Below are 21,099 nucleotides of genomic sequence, written 5' to 3' on the forward strand. Positions count from 1 at the left end.
TTGCTCTCTCTCTTTTGTGTGTTTTTTTCCGCTCCTGAGTTTCATGTTGCTCTCTCCCTTGTATGCTTTTCCACGTGCCCATTTGTTGTTGTCTCCCTCTGGTTCATCTCGTCCACTGTCTGTGTTGCTCTCTCTCTTGTGTGCGTCTGCCCTGCCCTCCTTCACTCCATGTTGCGCTCTCCTTTCCCTGTGCCTCTCTCCACTCCTGAGTTTCATGTTGGTCTCTCCCTTGTTTGCCTTTCCCCTTGTCCATTTGTTGTTCTCTTTCTCCGTTGCATCTCCTCCTCTGTTTGTGTTGCTCTCTCCCTTGTATGCTTCTCCCGTCCTCCTGCACTCCATGTTGCACTCTCTCTCTCCTGTGCCTCTCTCCGCTCCCGAGTTTCATGTTGCGCTCTCCCTTGTGTGCTTTTCCCCTCTTCCATTTGTTGTTGACTCCCTCTGGTACATCTCCTCCACTGTCTGTGTTGCTCTCTCACTCGTGTGCTCACTTTCCCTACCTCTTGCACCCTTTATTTATACTTTATCATCTCCCACAACTCTGAGCCAGTCCTCTGTTGCCCCCCTGCAATCCCTGTGGTTCTATTTTGTATTCATAAATGTTATTCGTTTTGGAGTATCAGGCAGAAATTTACTGCCGCCCCTCCGCTTTAAAAAAAAACGCTTTGGGCTACTAAGCTTTGATTTTTTACATTTACTGATCTAGTTCAGATTGGTATGTAAAAAGGAAAGTAGCACCTACGTCATTTCGTAGATGTGTGCATACCAGTAGTAGCTGCTTCATTGTGCCTTTATTTATTTTGGCCATGCTGCAGAGCATCAGTTACAATGCTTTTTGACAATGCTGTGCAGCACAGCCATAACGAATTGACAGTCATAGGTCCCAAAGGTGAAAACTGTTGGCTTTGCCAATGCTTGTTCTTACCGAATAAACCTTACAGTGAGCCAGGAATTGAAATCGTCAGATTATAGAGGAAGAGAGAGCCACATGAAGCACATTCTTCTGCATTCAGGGCACAGGCCTAGAAACCCAACACTCAGCAGATGCGCCTGACAATGGCCTTTTTATTGCCGCTTGTCAGAGGCAGTTTCTTTTCCCATCTTACACCGCGGACCTCCCCTTACTTTAATGTGCAGCTGATGCCTTGAGTACCGAGGGAGTACCTGCGGTCTGCCATATGCACTTGTGTGCCGGAGCACAGTGCAGGGACATGGCCTTGCAGAATGAGGGTCAGAGGAGTGGAGACCGATAGAAAAGGCCACTGGAATTATGTGATTTAGTTGCCACGTCATTCTCCACATAAATATGGATTTACTCAATTTGCCACATAATTCATCATCTTCTGCACAATCTGCAGAATTCAATTAAAAAAGTTTGTTTTAAAATAATTAATACTGTGAGCAGTTGTGCTGCATTATGCCACATAATTTGCCTTTTCTTGATCCATGTCAGTCATGTCTGCAGCATAATTTGCTGTTGCATAATTCCAGTGGCCTTTCTTTTAGATCAGATACTACATTGAGAAACCCCCCTTGTCCCAACTACAAGAGTCACATATAAATGTTTTTAGCGTTTCTTCTCCTCGAGAACCTGCATAAGTAGTCATGTGACCTGTCACCCTAGCACATAACACAACTGGCTGATTTATGAAAGAGATTTCCAAACTTGGGACTGTCTTTGGTTAGTAAATATAAGTAATTACGCCTGTGTAAACTACATCATATGTACAAATGATTTAAAACTTGCACAGGTCAGTTAAACAAGAGTGTGTATTAACTTACACACTCCAACGACTTCTGTTAGCGTTTACTTGTGAGCCTTCCTAGGTGTGTGTCTGTGGAGCGGTCAGGAAAATCCCACCCAAACGCGGTGAACAGTCACTCAGGTGTTACTCTGACAGTATTAACATACATTTTGAAGTGAATTTCCAATACATATTTGCTTATGTAAGTGACCACTGAAAGATCCAGACGTCACTGCCAGTAGCGGCTCCCTCTCATAACAAGGTATACAATAGGGAAAATGTTGGATAGCTGAGGGGTAAAATTGACTATTCCCACTCCAGTGAGTGCAAAAGTAGGGTAAATTAACAACAATTTAATAATTCATCAATAAAAAATAAATTACTTCTTACCCTTCCCACCATTTACACTTATAAACACCACAACACACACCTAAAATTAATTACACAATTACCATAATTAATTACTAATTTATTAATTTATATTAACAACTAATTAATAATTCATCAATAAAAAATAAATCACTCCCCACCATTTACACCTGTAAACACCACAATACACTCCTAAAATTAATTACAGAATTACCATCAATAATTACCAATTAATTAATTTAATTAACAACTAATTATAAAATAATTAATAATACATTAATTTACACATTTAACACTACATCATAATTAAATAAATATTAATAAATACAAATTATTCAATAACTTTTATATAATTAAATTACTTCCCACCCCACAACCCGCTACGAAACTAAAAACGCAAAATATATATATTTTTTTGATAACTACTAAAATTTTATCACATATAATGAAAATACGAACAATTCTTTTACAAAAAAACAAGCATCACACACATAAAATATATAGTAAAATACATAACATTAATAAAAAATCGATATTTTTAACAACTGTACTTTTGCAAACAATATTAAACACTGCGATATTTTTTACATCTATATTACTTACCTAAAATCGATATTCTTGACCACGCAAATTTGTCTGTCAATACTCCTGACCCACGATGTTTTTGCCACGATATTTGTGCAATTCGGTATTTTTTACTCGATATTCTATCTCTGCACCAATACACACTAATGCAGCCAGAATAGTGCTTCCCAGATATGTGCGGTGATACACAGTAATGCAGCCCAGATAAGTGCATCCCAGAAATGTGCGGTAATACACACTAATGCAGCCCTTATAAGCGCATCCCAGGTATATGCGGTAATACACACTAATGTAGCCCAGATAAGCGCATCCCAGATATGTGCGGTAATACACACTAATGCAGCCCAGATAAGCATATCCAGATATGTGCAGTAATACACACTAATGCAGCCCAGATGAGTGCATTCGAGAAATGTGCGGAAATACACACTAATGTAGCCCAGATAAGCGCATCCCAGATATGTGCGGTAATACACACTAATGCAGCCCAGATAAGCATATCCAGATATGTGCGGTAATACACACTAATGCAGCCCAGATGAGTGCATTCGAGATATGTGCGGAAATACACACTAATGTAGCCCAGATTAGCACATCCCAGGTATGTGCGGTAATACAGACAAATGCAGCCCAAATTAGTGCATCCCAGATATGTGCGGTAATACACACGAATGCGGACCAGATGAGTGCATCCAAGATATGTGTGGTAATACTCACTAATGAGGCCCAGATAAGGGCATCTCAGATATGTGCAGCAATACACACAAATGCGAGCCTGATAAGTGCATCCCAGATATGTGCAATAATACACACTAACGCAGCCCAGATGAGTGCATCCCAGATATGTGTGGTAATACTTATTAATGCAGCCAAGAAAAGCGCATCCAGATATGTGCGGTAATACACACTAATGCAGCCCAGATAACTGCATCCCAGATATGTGTGGAAATGCACATGAATGCAGCCCAGATAAGCGCATCCAGATATGTGCTGTAATACACACTAATGCGGCCCAGATTAGCGTATCCCAGATATGAGCGATAATACACACTAATGTGGATCAGATAAGCACATCTCAGATATGCATGGTAATGCACACTAATGCAGCCCAGATAAGCGCATCTCAGATATGTGGGGAAATGCACATTAATGCGGATCAGATAAGCGCATCCAGAAATGCACATTAATGCATCCCAGATGAGTAAATCCCTGATATGTGTGGTAATACACACTAATGCAGCCCAGATAAGTGCATCCCAGATATGTGGGGAAATGCACATTAATGCAGTCCAGATGAGTACATCCCAGATATGTGCGGTAAAACACACTAATGTGGCCCGGATAAGCACATCTCAGATATGTGCAACAATACACACAAATGCAGGCTGATAAGTGCATCCCAGATATGTGCAGTAATACACACTAATGTAGCCCGGATGAGTGCATCCCAGATATGTGCGATAATACTAACTAATGCGGCCAAGATAAGCGCATCCAGATATGTGCTGTAATACACACTAATGCGGCCCAGATTAGCGCATCCCAGATATGTGCGGTAACACACACTAACGCTAACCAGATAAGCGTATCCAGATATGTGCGGTGATACACACTAATGCGGCCCAGATTAGCGCATCCCAGATATGTGCAGTGATACACACTAACGCTGCCCGGATAAGCGCATCCCAGACATGTGCGGTAATACACACTAATGCAGCCTAGATATGTGGGGAAATGCAAACTAATGCGGCCTAGCTAAGCTCATCCAGATATGTGCTGTAATACGCACTAATGCGTCCCAGATTAGCGCATCCCAGATATGAGCGGTAATACACACTAATGTGGATCAGATAAGCGCATTTCAGATACATCTGGTAATACACACTAATGCAGCCCAGATTAGCGCATCCCAGATATGAGCGGTAATACACACTAATGTGGATCAGATAAGCGCGTTTCAGATACATCTGGTAATACACACTAATGCAGCCCAGATTAGCGCATCCCAGATATGAGCGGTAATACACACTAATGTGGATCAGATAAGCGCGTTTCAGATACATCTGGTAATACACACTAATGCAGCCCAGATAAGCGCATCCCAGATATGTGGGGAAATGCACATTAATGCAGCCCAGATGAGTACATTCCAGATATGTGCTGTAATACACACTAATGCGGCTCAGATAAGCGCATCCCAGACATGTGCGATAATACACTCTAAAGCAGCCTAGATATGTGGGGAAATGCACACTAATGCGGCCTAGCTAAGCTCATCCAGATATGTGCTGTAATACACACTAATGCAGCCCAGATAAGCGCATCCCAGATATGAGCGGTAATACACACTAATGTGGATCAGATAAGCGCATTTCAGATATATCTGGTAATACACACTAATGCAGCCCAGATAAGCGCATCCCAGATATGTGGGGAAATGCATATTAATGCAGCCCAGATGAGTACATCCCAGATATGTGCGGTAATACACACTAATGGAGCCCAGATAAGCGCATCCCAGATATGTGGGAAATGCACATTAATGCAGCCCAGATGAGTACATTCCAGATATGTGCGGTGATACACACTAATGCGGCCCAGATTAGCGCATCCCAGATATTTGGGGAAACGTACATTAATGCAGCCCAGATGAGTACATCCCAGATATGTGCGGTAATACACACTAATGCAGCTCAGAAACGTGCAGTAATTAACACTAAAGCAACCCGTATATGTGCGGTAATGCGTTATAATGCTCCCACATTCAGGCCATACATGGGCAGTAAAGCACTCGTCAGGCAGCCCAAAACAAGAGTCTGAACTCCCTTGAGAGACCATAAGTGCCAAGAAGCCAGACGAGTGGCAGACCTCCTCACAGTGCAAACTTCGAGAACATAAAACAGCATTTAGTCAAAGCACTCTGAAGCCCCTAGAGTTGGCGCTGGTTGTGGCGCTCTTAATGGCCAATAAAAAAACCCCGCAATATTAATACTTCCTCCTGAAGATTATAGCAGGAAAGTGGGCATACTGTTTTGGGGACCGTCGAGGCGCTTGACAGGCACTTCTGCAGCACTCGAACGCCTCTGGTTGGGCCTGTCATGCCGATAAACAGAGCCGACACCTTCAGCGTGGCTGCCCCAGGATTACAGCTGCTTTATTTATTAGTTTTCGTCAAAAGGCCCGCTGCTGAAATATGCTCTTTAAAATCAGGGCAAGGGGGTTAATGGAATCATGTTCTGAAATGTTTTTGGGTACTCTTCAGGGAAAGGTTTTAAAAGCGGGGCCATTTTTGAGTAATTTAAATAAATATTTTTCTTTCTTGAAAGTTGCACTGAGTTCCCAGCTGGTCCCAGGGAAAACCTCTTTCATTTCCTTCACTGCCCTCCAGGGGGAATTTAGGAAGCAGGGGGTCATATTTTTCGGTTGGCGAGCTATTTTTGTAATTTCTCAACACATTGACAACCACATAATTCTCTAATTATTGGGTAAATTCATGAGACCTTCTAACAACTTACAGGAAATTAGCAAAGTGGGTTGAGTGCCTGATGCAGGGTATTGTGTATGTAACCTTCGGCTCACTTACTTGTATTACCCGTACGTCCTGCTCTGCCTTTCATTCTTCTTGGGTGGATAAAAGGCGTACACCTCACTTCAGCAGGGTAGAAGCAAAGCATATTTGAGATGCAATGGCATTAACAGCACAGTTGCTTTATGTTAGGCCAGAAATATTTATCAAACCCCAAAACTCTGAGCAAATTTCCATTTGTACTAGAAAAAACATTATACAATTCGTATTACTTCAGTTTCTCCCCAGCGTTTATCAATCTGGCCTTCAGTTTCATCAAATTTACAGTCGAGTCACAATTGATGGACAGAATGCAGAACAATATCAAATATTCACCCCCGTACAGAGATCTGAACCTAAATTCATCATTTTTATGCTCCCCATGCCATTCCAGTTTGAACCCAGCCATATGCAAATCAGTCTTGACCCTGTGCCTCATGGGAACAGTCCAGCCCGAACTGCCAAGCCAGGTCCTCCCTGGACTGGAAGCAAGCATCCTAGGACCGTTTTCGGGGTTTCACCCCTCTTCAGCCAGGATAGCTTGATTCCAGTGGCATGGAGAGCACGGGACTCACGTCTGAGAATACCCGTCCCACTCGGGGTGACAAATGCAAAAACAACAGTTGATGGACAGAATGCAGAACAATGTCATACATTCACCCCAGTACAGAGATCTGGGCCTAAATCCATCGTTTTTTCGCTCACCAAGTCATTCCAGTTTGAACCCAGCCATATGCAAATCAGTCTTGACCCTGTGCCTCATGAGAACAGTCCAGCCCGAACTGCCAGGCCAGGTCCTCCCAGGACTGGACAAGCACAGCATGCACACCTGCCCATGTGTGTAACAGCTGTGTATATGTGTATTTACATCCAAATATGAAATTCTAACGAAAGCCCATTCTTTCCTATGAGAGATCATCTTTACAAGATTGAAGAGGCTGGTGCAGTAGCTCAGTGGGTTAAAGCAGATGTAAAGGCTCCTGAAGATCACGGATTTAAATTCTGGGGTGCGCTCTGCAGGGAATGTAATGTTTGAATTTGTATTTGTGTATTTTTCACTTGATGTACACGGCCATGTAGATTGCCTCCCATACCCCCATGTAATGTACAGCGCTGAGGGGTATAGTTTAGTCAGAGTGAGTCAGGGGTGTGAACCTGGAATTTCCCCAAAAAGTGGAGGTCTGCAGGAAGGAGGGGTGACCGGACCAAGTTTTTGACAGACGGGTCTATGAGGAATAGGGTCAGCACTGATTTGAAATAATATCTCCTTACTGAAAAAAGTGAAAATAAAACCATTCCCCTAGAATAATAATACGTCCTTACTGACAAAAGTGAAAATAAAACCATTCCCCTAGAATAATAATACGTCCTTACTGACAAAAGTGAAAATAAAACCATTGCTCTAGAATAATAATACGTCCTTACTGACAAAAGTGAAAATAAAACCATTCCCCTAGAATAATAATACGTCCTTACTGACAAAAGTGAAAATAAAACCATTCCCCTAGAATAATAATACGTCTTTACTGACAAAAGTGAAAATAAAACCATTACCTTAGAATAATAATACGTCCTTACTGAAAAAAAGTGAAAATAAAACCATTCCCCTGGAATAATAATACGTCAATACTGACAAAAGTGAAAATAAAACCATTCCCCTGGAATAATAATACGTCCTTACTGACAAAAGTGAAAATAAAACCATTCCCCTGGAATAATAATACGTCCTTACTGACAAAAGTGAAAATAAAACCATTCCCCTGGAATAATAATACGTCCTTAGTGACAAAAGTGAAAATAAAACCATTCCCCTGGAATAATAATACGTCCTTACTGACAAAAGTGAAAATAAAACCATTCCCCTGGAATAATAATACGTCCTTACTGACAAAGGTGAAAATAAAACCATTCCCCTGGAATAATAATACGTCCTTACTGACAAAGGTGAAAATAAAACCATTCCCCTGGAATAATAATACGTCCTTACTGACAAAAGTGAAAATAAAACCATTCCCCTGGAATAATAATACGTCCTTACTGACAAAAGTGAAAATAAAACCATTCCTCTAGAATAATAATACGCCCTTACTGACAAAAGTGAAAATAAAACCATTCCCCTGGAATAATAATACGTCCTTACTGACAAAAGTGAAAATAAAACCATTCCCCTGGAATAATAATACGTCCTTACTGACAAAAGTGAAAATAAAACCATTCCTCTGGAATAATAATACGTCCTTACTGACAAAAGTGAAAATAAAACCATTCCCCTGGAATAATAATACGTCCTTACTGGCAAAAGTGAAAATAAAACCATTCCTCTAGAATAATAATACGTCCTTACTGACAAAAGTGAAAATAAAACCATTCCCGTAGAATAATAATACGTTCTTACTGACAAAAGTGAAAATAAAACCATTCCCCTGGAATAAAAAATGGGCCTCCTTCTCGAGTGGCACACTGGGCGTAAAACCATGGGTTGGACTAGTACCCCAAGCGATTGCCACAGGTTAGACTAGTTGCCGGCATTCATCCCATTTTGGGTGTTTGTCTGAGCTATGCCTGAAAACCGGATGCTGCCACCCCTTTCCAAGCCCACTACTGCTAACTTTATGAATTCCAAAAAGTTGTAAAGTTGCACCCATTCAGGAGTACCTACTAAGGGTGCAGATTTGCTATTTTTCTGATAAACCGGCCATTGTATACATTTACATTTTACTCCCAAAAAACAGTTTAAAGCTCTTGGGGAAATGAGAACCACGAGAAAAATGGACAAAAGACAGAACAAACACGACTCAGGGCCCCCAGATCTAACAGCCAAACCAAGAATGCATTTAAAGGATGTCACACCCCGAACAGCCACACCCCTGAAGCTCTGCCCGTGCCACCTAGGCCTGGTGGTTCTCCCTGGGTACTCAAAACTACAGTCACGTACAACTCAACGACCTGAATCCCTACCCTGTGACGCTTTATTTTGACATTTCTTCGTCTCTGCTACAAGAAGCCCTGATGGAGAGTTTCCAATTGGAACTTCAGTATTTCAGAATGCTCTTAAATGTGATACGAAAGAAAGAGGAGGCTCTGTGATAGAATATTTGCAGAGCATCACACCATTTGGACAAGTAGGAAAGCCGGGATTGATTATTGGTTATCTTGTTTCACATTTTGAAATTCAGCCAACAGATAGATAGATAGATGTATATACATTCATTCATTTATTCATTCATTCATTCATTCATTCCCTCTCTCTCTCTCTCTCTCTCTCTCCCTCTCCCTCCCTCCCTCCCTCCCTCCCCCTGAGACCCACCTGCCAAGCCAAGAATTAATTTACTTGCAGGGTATCACACCCCCTCTTGAGCTATGCGTCCTAGCTAGGTTTGCACTACATAAATAGTAATATTAGATGTTAATCTGTTATAAAATAAGTACAGGCATGTGCAGCACAGCTAAAGAGAAAAAAAGGCGCTATGACGCTGCTGCGTCAATTGGTTGATGAGCGCAGCTTTACATAAGCATCCACAACACGATGCGGACACCTTTTTGTGTACTGATCTGAGATGGATTAGTACATAAAAAAGCAGCGCAAAAGCATTTTTTTCAAAAGTAGTTGAGTGAAGCCACACAGATGGTGCAGGAGGGAAAAGCAAAATGGAGGACACAGGTGGAAAGAACCAAGATGGTGGGCGAGGGTGGAAGCAACCCGGATGATAGGGTAACTGCACAAGGGCAAGGGAGAGGAAGGCAAAGCATGGGGGTAGAAACACATCAATGAAACAGACGAGTGTGGAGCTGTGAGGGGGAAAAACACGAACAAGAGAGAGGAATGAGGGGTGAGAAACATATTGGCAAAAGAGAGCAATACGAGCGTAGATGTACACGCACCCTCATGGAGTGCTCAAACAGAAAGTAAAAAGTAGTTTCCTAAAAGTGTGTAGTGGAAGGACACACGTAAACAGGCTATGCTCCCAGGCAGGGACAGATACAAAATGGACAAGACAAACCATTGAATAAGAACGCAAAGGACACTGACAATAATGTCAACCAATGGCAAGAGTCTGTGGACGTTACGCCCACTCTAAGCTGACAATAGGTCTTTTGCTCAATACGTCTGGTACTTTAGGCCTAGAAATTTAAGCTAAAAGCTCTACATTACATTTATGTGACATTTCTGTAGATGGCTTCTGCAGAGCGACATAGAAGGGACCTAAAGGGAGAGACAGCTATGGGTCCTATGGAGAGACGTATATGAGTCCTACGGAGAGAGGTATATAGGTCCTGCAGTGAGACATATATGGCTCCTATGGAGAGAAGTATATGGATCCTGCAGAGGGGAGCACAGAGGTCATGCCAAGACGCATAGATGGGTCCTGCAGCTTGGAGTATATGGGTCCTGCAGCTTGGAGTATATGGGTCCTGCAGCTTGGAGTAGATGGGTCCTGCAGCTTGGAGTATATGGGTCCTGCAGCTTGGAGTATACGGGTCCTGCAGCTTGGAGTAGATGGGTCCTGCAGCTTGGAGTATATGGGTCCTGCAGCTTGGAGTATATGCGTCCTGCAGCTTGGAGTATATGGGTCCTGCAGAGAGGAGTATATGGGTCCTGCAGCTTTGAGTATCTGGGTCCTGCAGCTTGGAGTATATGGGTCCTGCATCTTGGAGTATATGGGTCATGCAGCTTGGAGTATATGGGTCCTGCAGCTTGGAGTATATGGGTCCTGCAGAGAGGAGTATATGGGTCCTGCAGCTTGGAGTATATGGGTCCTGCAGAGAGGAGTATATGGGTCCTGCAGCTTGGAGTATATGGGCCCTGCAGCTTGGAGTATATGGGTACTGCAGCTTGGAGTATATGGGTCCTGCAGCTTGGAGTATATGGGTCCTGCAGCTTGGAGTATATGGGTCCTGCAGAGAGGAGTATATGGGTCCTGCAGCTTGGAGTATATGGGTCCTGCAGTTTGGAGTATATGGGTCCTGCAGTTTGGAGTATATGGGTCCTGCAGCTTGGAGTATATGGGTCCTGCAGCTTGGAGTATATGGGTTCTGCAGCGAGGTGAATATGGAGCCAGCTGAGAGACATATATGAGTTCTACAGAGAGGTGTGCATAGGTCCAGCATGGTGTTGTATATGGGCCCTGCACAGAGGTATATATGGGGCTCACTGAGGCATGTGTATGGGTCCTTTAGCCTTGAGTATAAGGGTCCTGCAGAGAGATGTATTTGAGTTTTTTAGCACCGACTATTAGGGTCCTGCTGAGGGGTGTATATGGGGCCAGCCATCTTGAGTGTGAAGCAAGAGGAGGATTAGCCGGTAGGGGGCTTCCTCACAGGCCAATGGGCTTCAGCTACCGGTAATCTACCACTGGGTTGCCTTTTGGTTATCACAGTGTTGCTCTGCTGCTCCCGGTCTCAGGGGGCATGAAGGCAGCGGCAGTAACTGGGAGTATACTGAGCCCAGAGGCCATGAAGGTAGCGGCAGTAACTGGGAGTATACTGGGCCCAGAGGCCATGAAGGTAGCGGCAGTAACTGGAAGTATACTGGGCCATGGTAGCAGCAGTAACTGGGAGTATACTGTGCCAAGGTAGCGGCAGTAACCGGAAGTATACTGGGCCCAGAGGCCATGAAGGCAGCGGCAGTAACTGGAAGTATACTGGGCCATGGTAGCGGCAGTAACCGGAAGTATACTTGGCCCAGAGGCCATGAAGGTAGCGGCAGTAACTGGGAGTATACTGGGCCAAGATAGCGGCAGTAACCGGAAGTATACTGGACCCAGAGGCCATGAAGGTAGCGGCAGTAACCGGGAGTATACTGGACCAAGGTAGCATCAGTAACCGGGAGTATACTGGGCCCAGAGGCCATGAAGGTAGCGGCAGTAACTGGAAGTATACTGGGCCATGGTAGCAGCAGTAAATGGGTGCATACTGGACCCAGAGGCCATGAAGGTAGCGGCAGTAACCGGGAGTATACTGGACCAAGGTAGCGTCAGTAACCGGGAGTATACTGGGCCCAGAGGCCATGAAGGTAGCGGCAGTAACTGGGAGTATACTGGACCAAGGTAGCGGCAGTAACCGGGAGTATACTGGGCCCAGGGGCCATGAAGGTAGCGGCAGTAACTGGGAGTATACTGGACCAAGGTAGCGGCAGCAACCGGGAGTATACTGGGCCCAGAGGCCATGAAGGTAGCGGCAGTAACTGGGAGTATACTGGACCAAGGTAGCGGCAGTAACCGGGAGTATACTGGGCCCAGGGGCCATGAAGGTAGCGGCACTAACTGGGAGTATACTGGGCCATGGTAGCAGCAGTAACTGGGAGCATACTGGACCCAGAGACCATGAAGGTAGCGGCAGTAACTGGGAGTATACTGGACCAAGGTAGCGGCAGTAACCGGGAGTATACTGGGCCCAGGGGCCATGAAGGTAGCGGCAGTAACTGGGAGTATGCTGGACCAAGGTAGCGGCAGTAACCGGGAGAATACTGGGCCCAGGGGCCATGAAGGTAGCGGCAGTAACCGGGAGTATACTGGGCCCAGAGGCCATGAAGGTAGCGGCAGTAACTGGGAGTATACTGGGCCAAGGTAGCGGCAGTAACCGGGAGTATACTGGCTTTTAAGAGCCATTTCACTTTCTAGAGTTTCCACGTTTATCACTCCCTGTAGACCCCTCTGCAGCAAAGCTGAGACTGTTGAGGGACTGGGGCATGGGGACATCTGTATGTTGCCAGATGGGACAAAGGGTTGGTGGTGTACTGGTGAATTGACGTCAGTAGTAGGCCGGTGGTTAGTGAAGACCAGTATTGGTCAGGCGCATGTTAGACCCCATGAGGGGCAGATTCAGCCCTTCCGGGACACAGTGGCCGACACCTGGAACATCTGGGAATTCTGCAATAAAACACGCTTGAGTCCAAGACTGCATCAGTGGCCTCAGGTGGTGGCATCAGCACTCATGTCTGGGGCCTGGACCAATCTTTCATCATCAGACTTCGACTCAGAGCTTGAGAGAGGAGGGCAGAAATGGGAGGATGCACAATATTGGAAAACAGTGACAGAGTAGAAGGAGGGCTGAAAAATAACCTGCAAGAGTGACAAAAAGAGACAGAAGTGTAGTGTGGTGGAAGCAAGAGGTATGAGGAGGAATGAGGACAAGGCAGCTCTGATGTTCAGGAGATGAAGAGGCAGGAAGTGTAGGGTGGTGTAAGAAAGAGACATGAGGTGGAATCAAGACCAGGCAGTACCAGTACCGGTGATATAAAGAGGCAGGAAGGGTAGGGTGGTGGAGGAAAGAGGCATGAGGTGGAATCAAGACCAGGCAGTTCCAGTACTGGGGATGATAAAGAGGCAGGAAGTGTAGGGTGGTGTAAGAAAGAGACATGAGGTGGAATCAAGACCAGGCAGTTCCAGTACTGGGGAGATAAAGAGGCAGGAAGTGTAGGGTGGTGTAAGAAAGAGACATGAGGTGGAATCAAGACCAGGCAGTTCCAGTACTGGGGAGATAAAGAGGCAGGAAGTGTAGGGTGGTGTAAGAAAGAGACATGAGGTGGAATCAAGACCAGGCAGTTCCAGTACTGGGGAGATAAAGAGGCAGGAAGTGTAGGGTGGTGGAAGAAAGAGACATGAGGTGGAATCAAGACCAGGCCGTTCCAGTACTGGTGATATAAAGAGGCAGGAAGTGTAGGGTGGTGGAAGAAAGAGGCATGAGGTGGAATCAAGAACAGGTAGTTCCAGTACTGGTGATTTAAAGAGGCAGGAAGTGTAGGGTGGTGTAAGAAAGAGGCATGAGGTAGAATCAAGACCAGGCAGTACTAGTACTGGTGATATAAAGAGGCAGGAAGTTTAGGGTGGTGGAGGAAAGAGGCATGCGGTGGAATCAAGACCAGGCAGTTCCAGTACTGGGGATGATAAAGAGGCAGGAAGTGTAGGGTGGTGGAAGAAAGAGTCAGCCATGGTATTCAACAACCCATGCATTCAGTAGCTAATAAAAGCTTTGGGCCTTGCTCATGCAGGGCAATCGGGGCCTGCATTTCAGCTTCCAGATGGGAGAGGACATTTAAAAACAAACAGACACAATGAGGCGTCGTCATGACCCGCATCACCAGGAGCAGCAGATACTGGGAGAGACATGGGCTGTGTCGATCGGGCAGAGCAAGAGCGGAGTGCGAGCAACGAACCTGCCCCTCCGCCCCAGCTGTTGCTTCGATAGTAATATACTGCTTATAATCAGGGGTCAGTGGGTCCCCTCAGGCCTCTGGGCCCTCTGTCTGGGAGCGTGCTCGTCGTCACAGGCAGGAAGGATGCACTGAAACATGACAGGCTCAGGGACAGACCACCACCGTCACAAGCACAGGAGGGAAAGAAAAATAACAATAGGCGTTACACCTGCCAGGAGCTGAAACCGGCCGAGTACCACAGCTGGCCAGTAAGGGGGAAGTTATTTTATCGACTGGTTTCTTCCCTAGTAGAAGGCTTGGAGGATCTTAAGAGGGTTTGCAAAAATCGTGATCTTTTCCCAGAATTGTTCTGTGAAATTCTGCTACATATATATTTCCAAAAGCTCGAGTATGTTTTCCTAGCATTGGTGAACCGTGCACAGAAAATCTTATAGGATACCAGTAGGAGGCTGTGAATGTCACCAGCCACAGGAGTATTCAGTGGAGTCACATCAGTCACTAGGAGTGTTCATGGTGCCATGTCAGTCACTAGGAGTGTTCAGTGATGCCATGTCAGTCACTAGGAGTGTTCAGTGATGCCATGTCAGTCATTAGGAGTGTTCAGTGGTGCCATGTCAGTCACTAGGAGTGTTCATAGTGCCATGTCAGTCATTAGGAGTGTTCAGTGGTGCCATGTCAGTCACTAGGAGTGTTCATAGTGCCATGTCAGTCATTAGGAGTGTTCAGTGATGCCATGCCAGTCACTAGGAGTGTTCAGAGATGCCATGTCAGTCACTAGGAGTGTTCATGGTGCCATGGCAGTCACTAGGAGTGTTCATGGTGCCATGTCAGTCACTAGGAGTGTTCATGGTGCCATGGGAGTCACTAGGAGTGTTCATGGTGCCATGGGAGTCACTAGGAGTGTTCATGGTGCCATGTCAGTCACTAGGAGTGTTCATGGTGCCATGTCAGTCACTAGGAGTGTTCATGGTGCCATGGGAGTCACTAGGAGTGTTCATGGTGCCATGTCAGTCACTAGGAGTGTTCATGGTGCCATGTCAGTCACTAGGAGTGTTCATGTCAGTCATTAGGAGTGTTCAGTGATGCCATGTCAGTCACTAGGAGTGTTCATGTCAGTCATTAGGAGTGTTCAGTGATGCCATGTCAGTCACTAGGAGTGTTCAGTGATGCCATGTCAGTCACTAGGAGTGTTCAGTGATGCCATGTCAGTCATTAGGAGTGTTCATGGTGCCATGTCAGTCACTAGAAGTGTTCAGTGGTGCCATGTCAGTTACTGGGAGTGTTCAGTGAAGCCATGTCAGTGACTAGGAGTGTTCATGGTGCCATGTCAGTCACTAGGAGTGTTCATGGTGCCATTTCAGTTGCTGGAAGTGTTCAGTGGTGCCATGTCAGTCACTAGGAGTGTTCATGGTGCCATGTCAGTCACTAGGAGTGTTCATGGTGCCATGTCAGTCACTAGGAGGGTTCATGGTGCCATGTCAGTCACTAGGAGTGTTCATGGTGCCATGTCAGTCACTAGGAGTGTTCAGTGATTCCATGTCAGTCACTAGGAGTGTTCATGGTGCTATGTCAGTCACTAGAAGTGTTCAGTGGTGCCATGTCAGTTACTGGGAGTGTTCAGTGAAGCCATGTCAGTGACTAGGAGTGTTCATGGTGCCATGTCAGTCACTAGGAGTGTTCATGGTGCCATTTCAGTTGCTGGAAGTGTTCAGTGGTGCCATGTCAGTCACTAGGAGTGTTCATGGTGCCATGTCAGTCACTAGGAGTGTTCATGGTGCCATGTCAGTCACTAGGAGGGTTCATGGTGCCATGTCAGTCACTAGGAGGGTTCATGGTGCCATGTCAGTCACTAGGAGTGTTCATGGTGCCATGTCAGTCACTAGGAGTGTTCAGTGATGCCATGTCAGTCATTAGGAGTGTTCATGGTGCCATGTCAGTCACTAGAAGTGTTCAGTGGTGCCATGTCAGTTACTGGGAGTGTTCAGTGAAGCCATGTCAGTGACTAGGAGTGTTCATGGTGCCATGTCAGTCACTAGGAGTGTTCATGGTGCCATTTCAGTTGCTGGAAGTGTTCAGTGGTGCCATGTCAGTCACTAGGAGTGTTCATGGTGCCATGTCAGTCACTAGGAGTGTTCATGGTGCCATGTCAGTCACTAGGAGTGTTCATGGTGCCATGTCAATCACTAGGAGTGTTCATGGTGCCATGTCAGTCACTAGGAGTGTTCAGTGGTGCCATGTCAGTCACTAGGAGTGTTCATGGTGCCATGTCAGTCACTAGGAGTGTTCAGTGATGCCATGTCAGTCACTAGGAGTGTTCATGGTGCCATGTCAGTCACTAGGAGTGTTCATGGTGCCATGTCAGTTGCTGGAAGTGTTCAGTGGTGCCATGTCAGTTGCTGGAAGTGTTCAGTGGTGCCATGTCAGTCGCTTGTCACCAGTCACAGCAGTGTTCATGATGCTATGTCAGTTACTGGGAGTGTTCAGTGAAGCCATGTCAGTGACTAGGAGTGTTCAGTGGTGACATGTCAGTTGCTGGAAGTATTTAGTGGTGCAATGTCAGTCGCTTGTCACCAGTGTTCATGATGCCATGTTAGTCAATAGGAGTGTTCATGATGCCATGTTAGTCATTGGGAGTGTTCAGTGATGCCATGGTAGTCATTGGGAGAGTTCAGTGATGCTATGTTAGTCATTGGGAGTGTTCAGTGATGCCATGTCAGTCTCTGGGGGTGTTCAATGATGCCATGTCAGTCTCTGGGGATGTTCAGTGATGCCATGTCAGTCTCTGGGGGTGTTCACTGATGCCATGTCAGTCTCTGGAGGTGTTCAGTGATGCCACAAAGTCAAATGCACCAATTACAAGAGTGAAAACCTATGATAGGTACACCTTCTAAGAAAGTGAAAAGAAAGGGAAAAAGGTGTCGCTCCAGCATAGAGAAATCCTATCCTTTTAGAGGACTTTAGACAAAGAATTAAATGGTTCCCAGGATGTATTGTAAACAGAAAGCAATCATTTGTTGTTGTTTTTTTTTACTGCAGCTGTATTTGATGTTTTAGTCAGGACTCTAAAGTAAAATCCAGACATTTTGGCTTTGCTAGTGCTTGTTTGAGTTAGGTAAATTCCCCTCCCCGTAAAGTTCCATGGAGTTAGGAATGGAACATTAATTTTGGGAAAGATCCCTACATCTCCCCCTTTTTTCTAGACTGATCTTCAGTTCATTGTGAAACACTGTCCGAATGGGACAGCCATCTTTCTGTAAAGTTTGGTGTCATTCTGTCAATAAAAGGCAAACATCGAAGCATCTAAAAGTCGGCATTAACATATATCTCATCTTCGACTTGTCCAATGTAAAGGATGAGAGGTGTGGCCGTAACTTGCAGATTCATAATAGACCAGCCATAGTGGCGTAACGAAAATTGAGGGTGCCCCCCTGCAAGGTACATGGAGGTGCCCCCTCCGGACTCTATCAGGAACTCTCCGGCGGAAGTGCTGTGCTGATGGGGACCCCTTGGAGCTTCGGGCTCCCCGCACCACGGGGGCTGCAGGGGCCTGTGTTACGCTCCTGACCAGCCGTGGTCGGACCGTGTCAGTGCCACATACTTTCATTCTTATTCAATTCTTATTGTTGGTATTATGATTGTTGCTGTTGCTGCTGTTGTAGTTTTGTTGCTGTTCATGCTATTAATGGTGGTAGTAGTATTAGTAGTAGGAGGAGTAGTAGTAGTGATAATAGTAGTAGTTTAGTTAATATTATTATTATTATAGTTGGAGGTCCTGTTTGGGAGTCTGCTCACTCTTTTTCTTTTTCTCCCCGCTTTTTATGCCTTAGGTGTTTTTCTTTATATTTTGAGTTAGGATAAAGCACATATAATAGAAGCTTGTACACAGTTATTTATAATATTTTCATGATGAAAACTTGGCATTTAAAGCATGGGATCTGTAGGTGGTATTAAGGTTTGCCATGCACTGCTACACTCTGGCTTTGAACATCTCTACTCAGGACATAAACTACTTCTAAACTGCCTCCCTTTCTCTCTTTCCTGCAGCCAAAGAGAACTCCTTGGATTCCGAGCTGACTCCGAGCAGCGACCTCTCAGGGATGGACAGTGGCTACCTCACGGTGAAGGACTCTGGCGGGAAGGGGTCCCAGGACAGGGCCAGCGGAGATTTACCCAGCCCCATGGAGAAGGGCGAGTCGGAGAGCAACAAGGGCAAGAAGAGACGCAACCGCACCACGTTCACCAGCTACCAACTGGAGGAGCTGGAGAAGGTCTTCCAGAAGACGCACTACCCCGACGTATACGCGCGGGAACAGCTCGCCATGCGCACAGACCTGACGGAAGCACGTGTGCAGGTAGGTCCCTCGAGCTGCTGGGAACCACTTGGTGTAGGTCCATGCATCAGTCTTGCTGCAAAGACTGGTCTCTCTCATGCTCTCCCCATTACACCGACGGCAGATTCTGGTACCTTGAGCACTCTCCCCATGATATATTCTGCAGAGCCATATCTTTCTGAATTCTGTCCTTCCACACTGTCTGCGGAGTCTAATCTCTCCTGACATTTCCCTTCACACTGCCAAGACAGCCAGATCTCTGTAGACAGCTCTCTATCACAAATGAGGAAGATCTGTCGACCTCTGTCCCATCAGTCTTGCTCCAGATGGCCTCTCTGATGTCACATTGGCTTTAGATCCTGGTCTCCATGACTCTTGCTTTAGAGCCTTTGGGTCAGAACCCCTTTTCAGAGGGCCATGGGGCACGCAGGGACTAGGGGGGTTGGGGCCTTTTACTACCGATGTGTCAGGCCCTGCCTACTATGGATTCTGAGCCTCTGGGCCAAGTACCCTTTCTGCACTTGACTCTCAGTGGTAAACGTGGTGGAACAGTCCAAACCTTCCTTGGGTGGAGGGGGGGGGGAGGGGGGTGGATACATATTAGTGAACACAGGCTCACAACTCAAAAAGCACACAGCAGCAGCAATAGGACAATGTTCAGCCAAATACTCACTTTTATGAAAAAGAGAAATATTTTCTTTCTTCTGCTAACCACACAAAGGAAAAATACCATATTCACAAACAATAACACAATTCTCCTTGAATTTGGAGCTCTAGTGTTTCAATGGCAATTTCCTGTCCTACTCCCTCCTCGCATTATTAATAGTAGTTATTCTCCATTCACTGCTGGCAACATCCAGGGAATGCCCTACTAGCAGGCCATGTCTCAAGAGTCCTCTCTGACTCTTAAATTCAAGTCAAAAGTGTTCTAGCGCAGCAGCGAGTTACTCCAGATAGTCCTTAAACACATCTTACCCCCTCCGGTAGGAGTGAAGCATGAAAAACCCTGGAGTGCACCCCACCTGTAACAGCTCACAGTGTCTCAGGTCCCGATCAGGTTGGTCTGTATGCAGTCTCAGAAGCTGCAATTAGCAGGGGCAAGCTGTCTTTCCCTCGCGATCGTGCTCCGGCAGTGATTGGAGGTTTCCTGCACTCCTCATGTGTAGTATGTGTCTCCATGCTCCCGATGGAGAAGGTGATTGCGACTCTCCGGTCCTCAATCTCGAACTTGGGTGATGATGCTCCCATGGCAACCTCACTTGCCCAACAGGGTCAGACCAGCCGCAGTCCTCGTTGCTCCCGTTGACCTATGGGTCACCACTGCTCGCAGTCTATGGCCTCTGACCAGATCAACATGGCACAAATATTCCCAGCACCCCATCCTGGCACACAGGGTTGCCACACAAGACTTCAGTCCTTACCGCATAGCAGGCTTTACCATGGCGGCCCCTCCTTGCCTACATAGTCGCCACAACTTTACAGCGCAGGCTTCGGTCCTTACAGCACGGGAGCCTTTTCCACAGCTATATTCACGGAGGCCCTCTACGAGCATACCAGAGTCACTGACTCAGTCCTGAAAATGGACCCAATTGGTGCAGCAGACATTTCCTCAAACCTGGCACATGGAGCCCACTCACCAAGGCTCACCAATGGACCTTGTTCCCTCCAATGCTTTCCTCCTCCTCACAGGGCATACTTGTCTTGCAAGCAGGCAGGTGCTGGTGCTCCAGGCTCCAGGGCAGGTGGTCTTGGGGTTCCTGGGTGATGTCCCCTCACCCAGCAGGGAGAATAGCTGGCCTTGGCACCCAGTCCTGGTCATTGGCTGAAGTCCTGCAGAGCTTCCCCTCCTCACACAGCCCTTCTGGCTGCTTGGCAGGTGACCATTTTTGGAGTCTCAACTCCTCCTTCTTGTCCATTTCCGGACTCCAAAGTTGATTTAGGGTCTAAGTCTTTGAAGTTTCATGCTGGGATTCTGCTTCTTTTCAAGTGCAAGCTCTTCTGCTCCCTCTCTGCTCCCGCTTGAAATGCTGCATGTCACAGTGGAGATGTCTTCCAAGCTGATAGTCTCACAACACAGGCCATGGGAGTGACTCGAGCTCAAACCTGTATGTCAGCCACAGTGATATGTTCCTCAAAAGGTTAGCCCAGGAATCCCAGCCATAATAATTATGATGCTCTTATCGGCCCCGTCTCCTTTTCTGAGATGTGTCCAGGTCTCACCCTTGTGACCTCTCACTGATGAAAGAGCAGCCTTTGAAGTGTACAGAGGAACCATCGCTCTCCAATCCCCCGTGTGTGCCACCCAACTCACAAGAATGCACCAATCCACAACTCAGTCTGAGGGGATCTCTC

At 46.1% G+C, this 21,099-nt stretch overlaps 1 protein-coding gene across 1 annotated transcript in view; it reads left to right on the forward strand.

Annotated features, from left to right (window-relative positions):
* ALX4 (ALX homeobox 4) overlaps window positions 1–21,099 on the forward strand; it is a 193,234-nt gene that overhangs the window by 111,680 nt on the left and 60,455 nt on the right. Inside the window, 1 exon segment of the mRNA XM_085643453.1 lies at window positions 18,461–18,768. Coding sequence (XP_085499579.1) covers window positions 18,461–18,768 — 308 coding nt within the window.

The sequence above is a fragment of the Triturus cristatus genome, chromosome 3_1 (genome assembly GCF_964204655.1).
Source record: "Triturus cristatus chromosome 3_1, aTriCri1.1, whole genome shotgun sequence".
NCBI classification, from domain to species: Eukaryota; Metazoa; Chordata; class Amphibia; order Caudata; family Salamandridae; genus Triturus; species Triturus cristatus.